General features: G+C 36.4%; 1 protein-coding gene across 1 annotated transcript in view; it reads left to right on the top strand.

Moving 5' to 3' along the window:
- Positions 1-12,703, top strand: part of LOC127163786 (copine-8) — a 120,738-nt gene that overhangs the window by 75,987 nt on the left and 32,048 nt on the right. The window contains exons 7-10 of the mRNA XM_051107171.1: positions 2,020-2,083; positions 3,370-3,473; positions 8,123-8,227; positions 11,405-11,446. Coding sequence (XP_050963128.1) covers positions 2,020-2,083; positions 3,370-3,473; positions 8,123-8,227; positions 11,405-11,446 — 315 coding nt within the window. The remainder of the gene's footprint in view (positions 1-2,019; positions 2,084-3,369; positions 3,474-8,122; positions 8,228-11,404; positions 11,447-12,703) is intronic.

Genomic DNA, 12,703 nt, shown 5'->3' with positions numbered 1-12,703 from the left:
AGTGCGGGAGGGATGAGGGAGTCCGGTGGAGCTGGTGGACTGACGGGCCATGGTGGAGAGGAGGGAGCTAGGAGCCATGGTGGAGCCGCAGGGTCAACAGGCCGAGGCAGAGGCTGGAGACAAGAGATGCTCCAGCCAAGACAAAGATGGAGAATGGCAGACCCATGGCGAATGCAATGCACAGATGTTGGGCTGAGAGTGGTCAGGACAGCCAGAGAATTCAGAGCAGATAGACAGTTTAATACGGGCAGACAGTTCAGGACTGACAAACCGACTGACAAACCATAACCGACCTCCATGGTCGTGATGGGACAAACAGACATAACTGGCCTCCTTAGCCATAACAGGACAGGAAGGAGATTATGATGAAGGAAGGCAGGGTATTTCTGAGCAAAAGTCAATTGAGTCCCCAGAGTCCTGCCTCAGTTCACCCTCAGCGGTGGTGCAGTGGGCGGGGCTTTCCTCCAAGCCCTCCCGCTCCCCTGCTTCATCCACTGTAGCGTGCTCATTATCCGGCACTCGTACCGTGGCTCTCTGTCCATGGTGGGCTCAGGCTGTTGCAGGCTAATGGTGGACTGGGCTCTGGGTTTCGGAGTGGCCCCCACTCAAAAAAGGCGGCAAGGCTATCTCGAGGATCGTCCCTGGACGACTGCACTCATGTGGTGTGTTTAGTTCAACACGGTAAAATATGATAAGGCAGTCATCCGGGTAGTGGGTTTTGTTGGTAGGGTCCACAAAGTCTTTCGTGTGGTCCTCGAAAGAGCACTCCCCCTGCTCCACTAGGAGGAGGAGGAGGAGGAGGAATTCGGGAATTCGAAATGCACAAATATGGTGAAGATAACAATAAACAATCTTTAATACATCTACATAAAGGTAATCCACATAAGGCAGACAGGATACAACACACAGGCAACATAATAACCAGACAAAGACATACTGAACAGACTTAAACTTAAGTAGTGGAGCAAATGAGGATCATAACAAGACACACCTAAACCAAATGACATACAGTAATCAGACACAGACAGGAAACTAGGTCAGAGAACACGTGGGAACTTAAACACAAATACAAGTCCATGAGGTGTGACAGGTGTATGGTCTACTCTTATGATGCTTTTTTTGTAAAGTAATTTTTATGGGCTTTTTATGTTTTTTTTATTTGTTTGTTGATAGGACAGTAGAGAGGTGACAGGAAAACACTGGGAGGAGAGAGGGGAGTGGGATTGGAAAAGGATCTTGAGACAGGAATCAAACTCGGGTCACCATTAGCACAGTTGCACTACATGTCAACGCACTAACCACGAGGCTGTTGGCGCAGACACTGTTATGATGCTTTATGGTGCTTTTTGGACATTCTAGACCTTGACAGCCTCAGTCCACCTACCCAACCCCCCCTTCACTTAATTATATGAAAAAGAGCAGCCAGGATGTTCTTTAAAAAGCCTTTTTTTTTTTTTTTCCTTTTTTTCTTTAGCTTTATGGACTTGATTAATAGTGTTTTTTTTTTCTTAAGCTTTATGGACTCTATTAATAGTGTTTTTTGTCCATTTTGAGGTTTGACAGGGTCATATATTGGGCCCAGTTCTAATAAAGTACTAAGGCAGTCCTCACGACTATATGACAGATCGGTTCCACCCAGAGCACAATGGCACAGCCCCAGTCCAATTACACTCACTTAAACTCTGTACACATGAGAGAGCGTTCATAAACCTTAATCAAGACTTCATCTACCGAACTGTCTGTGCAAGAGTCAATTCATTATATTACCAACAGCAGAAAAATCCATCAGAGAGCCTGATCTACACGAGCACCAGCACACTGCTGTGAAACATTGTGACTCTATGGAGGGACGGATTTTCTTTGCTTTTTAAATAGATCTTTTGTATGTAGCTTGCTACTTTTTAACCTTTTGATGTTAAAAAAATAAAATGTTTCATGATGTATCACATCAGTTCTGTTCAATATTATTGTGGATTAGACACATTTATGACCTGAATACTCTGATTTTGTCATACACAGGGGGATTCAAGGGAAGAAATGTGGGACAATTATTGTGAAGGCTGAGGAGCTTAGCAACTGCAGGGTAAGAGCTAATATTGATCATTTGAATTCAGGTCTTATTTGTGCCCCATGCTTGCTTATGCACATCCAGGCTTGGCCAGTATCACTCACTGCTAGTTGCCTACTTCGACAACATAGAGACTCATATATCTTTAATACAAAGTATAAACAAAGATAAAAATAAACCCAATATTTACGTGTGCTGTTCATTTTCTGATAGATTGTTTGTGCTTGTGTGTGTGTGTGTGTGTGTGTGTGTGTGTGTAGAGTGTCACATTGTTAACTTAGCAACATGCTAACGTCAAACTGTGCTAAAATCGATTATGAGCCAAGCTTTTTGTGCAGTTCCATCATTGATTTTGTAATTTAGATTTTTTTTCTGATGAAATTTGTGTAGTAGAGCATTGCATTGTTAGCTTAGTAACATGCTAAAGTCAAAACTCTCTTGAAATCAATTATGATCCAAATCTCATGCTCTTCACTGATTTTGTTTTTTGTTAATGAAATGTGTAGTGGTAAAGCATCGAGTCGTTAGCTTAGCAACATGCTAACATCAAACTCTGTTTAAATCAATTATAAGGTGAGTTCCCTCTAATGAAATTTTGCGTGTAATCCAGTTGTTAGCTTAGCAACATGCTAACATCACACTCTACTGAAATCAGTTCTGTCCAAGTCTGAAGTTTCACATGATAACCGCTATTTGTGTGCTTCGCAAAGCTGTTTCAGATGAGTTACTGTGAGATTACATTTCATAGATCGCTGCCTATATAGTCAGGAGAGTGAAAGACAGCTTGCTAGGAGCTAATTTCATTTGGTTTCTCAGCATGTCTGTTACAATCTATTCAATGTAGCCTATTTATCATAGTTGTAAAACACAGGATTCAGTAATAGCATCCGTGATGTGCCAAGAATTTCAGCTGTGCTCACACACACACGTAAATGCAGAAAGACCTCCGCATTGCTGGCGTAATTGTTACATTTGTCTTTCACAACAGGGATCAATAGACCTTATCCCATTCCCTGCTGAAGCATTGCATCTCACACAGACAGTGAATGTGTGTCTACATGAACGCTTGTCAAATGGATTTCTGATTAGGCCTTTTAGCCTTGCCATCTGGGTACAGTAGTCAAGCAAATGTAACATGCCAAGCTGTTTAGCATTTGCATAATGCTAGCTGTCTAGAAACCCTGAATGGCCAAATACTCAGCTCATTTATACTGATATTGTTGTCCCAAGTGCTCTAAATCCACACGTACACTCCCATTGCCCTAATAACCTGCTTTTTTTAAAACATTCTCGCCCTGCAGGAGTCTGTGATGATGCAATTTTGTGGCAACAAACTGGACAAAAAGGACTTCTTTGGCAAATCAGACCCCTTCTTAGTGTTTTATCGCAGCAATGAGGACGGGACGTGAGTAACACAGACACATGAGCGGATTCTTGCCAGCTACACATACTGCTTACAGCATCAATCTCATCTCCAGGCTCTATGTTGGGGAAATGGCTTTCCATTGAATTCCTTTAGGTTAATACCCATAGTCCTTTGCACCTGGATCAGCGGGGGTTCTTTTGGAATGGAACAATCACCCCTTATCTGGTTGATTCTGTTCCTCAATAATTCCACATTCCTTCACTCAGAGACAAAGGGGATATTCAGCTCAGAAATTTCAGAATGTCTGTGCCTTTATTTGTGTAGATCCGATACGAGAGGTTTTATAGCTTTATTTATTTATTTGTTTATTTAAGCTACATTTCTATACATAATACAAAATTGTTTGTCATTCTTCAGTTTATTATTCACTTGAATGACAAGTGCATATATTTACATTAAAAAATACTTGGGTCAATATCACTGGAGTGCCTTTCAACCCTCACAATACTCAAAAATGTTGGTCTTAATTTTCCATTCGCTTTATATAATATTATAAGTAGTAGACACTCAAGTATTATAGAAACATATTAGCTGAGCTCCCACACATTTTGTTTAGATAATTATGGGCCATTATTCAAAGCATAAACCACAAGATATGTCCACCCTGTCATGTCATGTCTGTTAAATATGTTTTCATTGCAATATTAAGATGCAAATGATATTTTCTGAAAGGTATAATGTCCCTTTCCTAAACAGGGTTATTTGTTTGCTTTCAAATTTTATGTAAATCATGTGTTTTTAAAGAAACTCATAGAATTCGTACATGTATTTTTTTTTATTTGGAGAAAACTGTGATATTTGGATGCAGATGATTTTTGTTTGCGTGTTATTGCCCCCACACCTAGCTATTGAACACACTGGATTATATATATATATATATATATATATATATATATATATATATATATATATATGATTTAATTATTATTTTTAAAATATTATTTTAAAAATATCAAGATGACAGGGTGGATCAACACATGACGGGGTGGACATAATTACATTCTCAATCGCATATACACCCCGCCTCCCCGCCAATTAATTTTTGGTTTTTAGCAATATTAAGTACAAATGAATGCCCACCCTGTCATGTGTATGTCCACCCTATCAAGGGGTGGACATTTTGGTACAACGACAGGGTGGACATTTTGAGTTCAATTAGCATATTAGCTTACAGCAAACTTTGACTAGAAATAGTTAGTCTGGTTGTTGAAGAGAATTTGGTATATTTAAACTTACATATTTTGAAAATACTGTATTCTAATCACTTCCGGCATATTTCATGCCGACAGGGTGGACATGTTAAGTAAGCAGACTCATACGAAGAAAATATGTCAATTTAAAAGTCACCAACTTACTCACCTCAGCCGTTGAAATTCCCATCACTGAAGAGACAAAAAATCTGTTGTCCTGATGTCACAAAAGGGGATGACCTTTTCTTAAAGTGGCAGATTCCTTAATATGACAGGGTGGACAACCATTCAAGGGACATGGACAAACTTTTATTTTTTATTAAATAAAAATGTCATTTTTATTACCAAATGGTCAATACACTCAAAATGAATAATCTCATATTTAACAAAATATTAATAGGAGAATTAAATTTTAAAATTTGATGATTTGACTATATTCTACTCTCATTCAAATTTAATGAGCAGTGCATGGGACATAGCAAAATAACACGCATCCTCCTACATAAAACTTTTAAAAAAATAAAAAAAAAATTATCTGAAGAGCCTGAATGGTTGTAATCTGAATGGTAATCTGGATGGTTTTGCTATGATTATAAAAAACTTAAAAGCCTAATGTAATACCTTTTCATAGTCATTTTTATTTTAAGTTATCATGGCAAATTAGTTATGTACAGGACACCAAAAGGCACCCTAGAGTGATATTGACCCACTTGATTTATTATATTTTATTTTATTTTTTTTATTTTTTGTTCTGTGACCACTAAATTAGCCAGTGTTTACATGTGTTTATTCCTAATAATGTGTAGGATGATGCATCACCATCATCATCATGTACAGCAACAGTCATCTCTAAATATATTTCAGTTTAGCAGTAAACACACACACACATATCTTATGAGACATTTTTTGGAATCAATTATGAGTCAAATCTTCCATGTACTTAAAGGGATAGTTTACCTAAAAAATAAAAATTCTGTCATGTCGTTCCAAACCTGCATGACTTAGATATTTTAAGAATACAATTTTTTGTCAATATAAGGGAATTCAATTCGTAGTTTTCAGTCACGTGACTGGCTCGAAGACCTGGAGGGCAAAATATCTATAGAACTGCAGCACAAACCTGTCAATTTTCCAAGTTTCCAAGCCTAAAAATATTTAGATCACCTCTCAAAAGAATAAATCAAAGGTATGTGAACAAAATGCAAGTTTTGGCCATTTGTACATTGTATGGGTCAAAATTATTGATTTTTCTTTTATGCCAAAAATCATTAGGATATTAAGTAAAGATCATGTTTCATGAAGATATTTAGTCAAATTCTTACTGTAAATATATCAAAAATTGATTTTTGATTAGTAATATGCATTAGTAAGAGCTTTATTTGGACAACTTTAAAGGTGATTTTCTCAATATTTTGATTTATTGCACCATCAGATTCCAGATAATCAAATAGTTGCATCTTGGCCAAATATTGTCCTATCCTAACAAACCATACATCAATGGAAAACTTGTTTATTCAGCTTTTAGATGATGTATAAAGCTTATTTTCGAAAAATTGACCATTGTGGCTGGTTTTGTGGTCCAAGGTCACATATAAAGCACCTGCCGCAATAGTGCTTTAATGTATTAAAACAGTGATACTAAAAGATCAAATTCAGTATACACCTTATTGATGATGCATACTTTGTACAGACAAGCAGATGAGCCTGGTATATGAACGCAGTGCACTAAATGGTTAAGTGTTTTCTTTATAATGGTTTTATATGGGAAAACATTTAATGTGAAATTTTGTTTAACACCTTTATATTCTGGTGTATCTGCTTTTACAAAGTATGCATCGTCAATAAGGTGCATACTGAATTTGGCCTTTTAATATCACTGTTTTAATACTATTCACAAACCTCATAATAATAAGTGTTGAAAAGCCTTGTTTTCCCCTCCAGGTGGGGGTTCCTGTAAGGTTGTGATGTCAGGTGTAAACTATGAATGGTCACCAAATTAGCTTAGTTGCCAACATACTTTAAAATATCTTTTGATTGAAATCTTTTGTGCTCTGGTTGAGCACATTTTTGGGTGAACTATCCTTTAATGTGAATGAGTCTTTCAGATGAGTAATGAACTCAAGAGGTTCCATTTCAGTAATGATGCTACTTTGTCAGACACTAGACAGGAACGTGGCTGGCTAGAAGCTAATGTTGTCTTAATTTATTGGGAGTGCAGTGTGCTTGCTATTCCCAAAAACTGTTAAACTTTGAGAAGAAGAGAAATGACATAGTTTTTAAAAATGAATTGCAAAACAAAAATCTGCTGTTGCTGTTTGACTACTAGAAGGCAGAGACTGATCATTATTTGACATAAATTGGTACCGACAACAAAGCGTGATATTTTTAAGATCATTTATTATAGCAACACTAAAACTCGCACACATTCACTCTTCAAAAAAAGCCTTCACCCCCCTGAACTATGAGAACATGCGGTAAACAGTATGTGTGTGTAAGAGAGCAAATAGTAAAAACGCCAGTATTGAGCTGTGAGCTGAGCCCATAACTGAGCAATCTATTCATGTCTCTGTCCTTTAGAGAACAGAGTCTGTTTTTTAAAGTAAATTCTGTGGTGATTTGAGAGAGGTAGCTCAAGGGCCAGCGTCAGAAAGTCAAACTAAATATGTCAAATATTTGCTCAGTTTCTAAAACAGTCCTGTTGATGCTTAGCAATAAAACCAATACAAATTTCCAACAATAATCACTTTTTTTGGACAGTTTTCAATATTTTATACAGAAATTATTTCACAGTGAAGACTGCCAAATAAAGTGTGATTTCATCTTCGGCAAACATGATATTCAGCTATTTTTTTGTGTTAAACCACGATTCCACTTACTTTCGAGTTTTAAACTCACATTTTTTGAGTTTACAGGCTTGTTTAAATATTACATTTTCTGCTAATTGTGACACATTTAGATAAATGTATGCAATGTCAATTTATGCAGTATCTCACACCACAAACAACAGATTTTATATACTGACTGCATTATAACAAACTCAATGCAAGTCTGTAATAATAAAGTAATAAAACATCAGACCATTTACTTTACATACAGTATTTTTACATGTGTAGAGATGCAGTCTCATGCTAGTGTTTATATTAGCATTATTTGAATGTTGGTGTTTAATTTGTTTGGCTCTGATAAATAAATACCACTATGAATGGGAATGATTTCAGAAAATGGCTTTACGTTTAATAAATTACCTTTGCCAGGTAAAGCAGGTTATTATCAATTATTTACTGATAAACAAATGACAAAGGAATGAATCACTTCCAATTTAAAATAAGTAGACAATCTAAAATAAGATTCATCAAATGAAGAAGACATTTAAACATTTTCATTGAATAATTGTATGTGCTAATGTTTGATTTCAACTATTATCCTGTTATCTTACAGATTTACCATTTGCCATAAGACAGAGGTGGTGAAGAACACGCTGAACCCCGTGTGGCAAGCCTTTAAAATCCCTGTCAGAGGCCTGTGCAATGGCGATTATGACAGGTATGGAGTGTTTTGTACTGTAATTGGTTTGTTAGTGATTGGTTTGTGTTTTAATTGGTTGTTGGAAACAATATGTTGTTGCCATAAAGTACATTGAGTTTGAGCTCTTCACATTTGAACCTTATTTAAACTATGGTTAAGTTATATACTCACACCTTTGTCTGCAAATCTTAAATTCCTGAGGTTACTTGCTTACCTGTAAACAGCATACAGCTGGAACAACTGGTGTTGTTGGCGGCAATAAAAAAAAAAATAGAAATATTAAATTACTTTTGTCCAGTAATACATATTAAATGTCAAAAAAAGTTGTTACGAACAATTACCAGATTTTGATGCAATATAGCTGGATAGTATATAAATATTAGTCCTGTCAAACAATTAATTGCGATTAATCGCATGCAACATATCCAAAATATCTACATACATCTGTGTGTATTTATATATACATAATAAATATTCACAGTACACAAACATATTTTGTGTAAACACAAACTTTTTTTTTTGTATGCCATTAATCGCGATTAATTGTTTGACAGCCCTACAAATTTGGGGTGTAACAATACATGTATTTGTATTAAACCATTCGGTACAAGGCTTTCGGTTCAGTACGCATTACAAACCAAATGATTAGTTGGACTAATTCTATTACATTTGGAAAATAAAAATGCTTACAGTGTGTGAATTATAATTTTTTGTCAGTGCCATTGTGCTCAACAAGGCAGCCCAAATGACGTAACAGGCCCTCCGATCCCCAAAGAAAAAGTGAGGTAGTTCGTTAGAGTTTTCCCTCTTTTCCTCACTTCTATTTGCTTTTAAATAGCTTGTAAATGCCTGTGTGCATTTTACTTTCACTTTCAAATTAGCATCAGTTCGTCACAACAAAACCAACAAAACTGTCACGTCGTATCGAACTGAACCAAACCGAACTGTTACACCCCTACTACAAATATATTTTAAGTTTCACGTACAGGCGACAACGTTGTAACGATCCCCGTTCACATAGATTAGCAAAAGCAACTAAAAACACTGTATAACTCATGCCTGTCACTACGAGTCTGCGCACATTCATATTGACTGAACGTGTAATGAACATGATGTAACCATTTTCACAAATTTGAGTTTTTGTAGTTTATACACAGATATATGCATAAAGTTGCACTTTCAGACCCATTTTCAGAAGTCAGCCTTTTCAGGCCCTAAATCGTGTAAATCAAACACCAAAATGTCTGCTTTACTTGAAAAGCGTCATGTAAACATCCCTTTACAAACAATTTTGATGGAAACAATGGCATACATAATTTAATTGTTTGTAAATTAAGCAAGAATGTACACTACAGAAAACTTCTTGTTATTGGTGCTTATTGATGGTTTGCTTATAGTAATACCTGCGTATTGTGTTGGGATAGGAGAAATTATTTTACAGTTAAAAATAATATTAAGTAGTGCTTTCAAACGATTAATCGCGATTAATCGCGTCCAAAATAAAAGTTTTTGTTTACATAATATACATGTGTGTACTGTGTATGTTTATTATGTATATATAAATACACACATATACAGTATATATTATGAATATATTTGCATACATATATTATGTACACAAAAACTTATATTTTGGCTGCGATTAATCATGATCGTTTGACCGCACTAATATTAAGACACATGAGACAACGTAGAAGAGAACCACAACCGCTACATGGTATCCCAGAAGCCTCCATCACGAGTAGCTCAAACAGGGCTCTTGCTGTGTGGCGATAAAGGGGGAAGCTTCCTCACGGTAGCGGCACTCACTGATGAGCATCGATCGGTACCATAACGCACTCTCCCACACAATGCTTCGGCTTTATCTCTGATTGAACATGTGGGAAACGAAGGAGAGAGACAGACAGACGGATCGGAGAAGCGCTGGGCGTCCGCAGGAGTCTGGGACGTGAGATAAGCCAGCGCACACGCTCTAATAAAGAAGCACGGAGTGTCTCGCTGATGATAACACTGAGAATGGGTGCTAAGGGATGCTGTGGGGATTGGGTTGTTGTTAGCATGTGTTGCGTTAAAGCTCTATGTAATTGACAGAGCTGTTCTATTTGAACGGTGCAAACTCATCACTCGCCTGTCACGCCACGGTCAGCAGGAGCTGTAATTATTTTCTGTCAAAACGCACTAATCCGGCCCTCTAGTATGTGAAATATTTTTCATTTGCCTTCCTGAAAAGAAAGTGCCATGGAAGGAAGAGTAAACTGATTTTAGAGAGATTGTAGTTTCCAGTCATGAAAAGGGTAGTTCTGACTCTAATGACTCTAGTAATGACTCTAATTTGAATTCCATATTACATGCCAAATCAGTACTTTGAGAATGTCAACCATAAACAGCCTCCGCGATTTGCGTCATATTGGAATTATCAAATTGACTCTAATTGTAATAGTTATTATAATTACAAAACAAACATTGTGAGGAGACTTTTATGAAAGTTTCAACTTTCCACTTAAGCATCTGAAGCAAATTCCTGTGATTTTGTTATACCCCATGACACCTGATGTTTTTTCTTTCTTCTTCAAGGCTTGCAAAAAGAATAAAGAGGTTAATTAGTGCAGCATTTTAAGTATTTTTCTGTCATCAACAGTAAAGCCGTACACATATTCTTTTTTGGTGTGATGATAATTACCATGGAAACAAATCATTTCAAAGTCCAATGACATGAAAAGCTCTGTAGTATCTCAGCGTTGTCATCTCATGAATATGGTAATTCCAACATGACATGAACACAGCTTTAGGTTAATAAACTATATTACTTTAGAACTGTTCATTAGAATGCATGCATGACTATTATTGTTGTTCAATACATGCAGTGTTTGTGCTATGGAATTAATTATACAGTACATAAATAATACATGATACCGTAATACAAAAACACATCAATGATACATTAAATTGTGTGGCTTGTTACGGAGAGGTGTGCTGATACTTTTCATTAGTGATCAGAATTACAGTTTGATCTACCAGACAACAAAGAAAAAGACAATAAATAAATAAATCCCATAGACACACTAGGCTCATCATTCTCTCTCAACATACATAACATACAAGGTGTGTAATACTGCCTGGAGCTGTATTAAAATTTGTTTTTGAAGAAATCACAAAAAGGCACAATGTACAATTCTGTATCTCTCTCTGTAACAGAACGATCAAGGTAGAAGTGTATGACTGGGACCGGGACGGCAGGTAATGAACTGTAAACAGTCACATTAAGCTTAATATATTCACCTGACACATCCATTAATTTGTACTGATAGCTAAAGTCTTCTGACAGGAACAGAGTAAATGAGCATTAAATGCTCTTATGCTCAAATTGTACAGCATTTTAAGTACTTTTTAATTGGAGTATATTGGTATTTGTGACCTGAAAACAGTCAAAAAACAAATTTCAGAAAAGTTCAGTAATTTACTGTTATTTATCTAATATGAATTATTTATTCATTTAATTATTTATTTCAAAACTCAATTCATAAGGCAACATGAGTATGTTTCAGCGCTTTTTGGTTGAAATGTATTATACTATAATGTACAGGTGCATCTCAAAAAATTAGAATATCGTGAAAAAGTTCATGTTTTGTTTGTAACTTTTTTTTTTAAAAACTGAAACTTTCATATATTCTAGATTAATTACATGTAAAACATTTCAAAAGGTTTTTTGTTTTAATTACAGCTTACAGCTCATGAAAGTCAAAAATTGGAGTATCTCAAAATATTAGAATATTTACATTTGAGTTTAAATGTCCATCCCTACAGTATAACTACTCTTGTTCTTTAAAACCACAACAATAGGGAAGACGGCTTACTTGGCAATGGTACAGGAGACAATCAGTGACACCCTCCACAAAGAGGGTAAGTCTCAGAAGTTCATTACTGAAAGGGGTGGCTGTTTACAGAGTGCTGCATCAAAGCATGTTAAATGTAAAGTTGACTGGAAGGAAGAAATTGGATAGGGAAAGTGCACAAGCAACTAGGATGACAGCAAGCTTGAGAATACTGTAAAGTAAAGCCAGTTCAAACCATTGGGAGAGCTTCACAAAGATGGGACTGAAGCTTAAGTCAGTCTTCAAGAGCCATGCTCGGACATCTTCAGGAAAAGGGCTACCAAGCCACTTCTGAAACAGAAACAATGTCAGAAGCATCTTACCTGGGCTAGGAGAAAATGAACTGGACTGTTGCTCAGTGGTCCAAAGTCCTCTTTTTAGATAAAGGAAATTTTACATTTCGTGTTTAAATCATGATCCCAGAGTCTGGAGGAAGACTGGAGAGGCCATCCAAGCTGCTTGAAGTCCAGTGTGAACTTTCTGAAGTCAGTGATGATTTGGGGTGCTGTGACGTCTGCTGGTGTTGGTCTACTGTGTTTATGCTTTATGGAGATGCTGATTTCTTTTTCCAGCAGGATCTTAGCACCTGCCCACAGTGCCAAAACCACCTAGTGGTTTGCTG

This window comes from Labeo rohita, chromosome 4 (assembly GCF_022985175.1).
Source record: "Labeo rohita strain BAU-BD-2019 chromosome 4, IGBB_LRoh.1.0, whole genome shotgun sequence".
Lineage (NCBI taxonomy): Eukaryota > Metazoa > Chordata > Actinopteri > Cypriniformes > Cyprinidae > Labeo > Labeo rohita.
The sequence above is the reverse complement of the archived record's forward strand: the minus strand, read 5'-3'. Positions and strand labels throughout refer to the sequence as shown.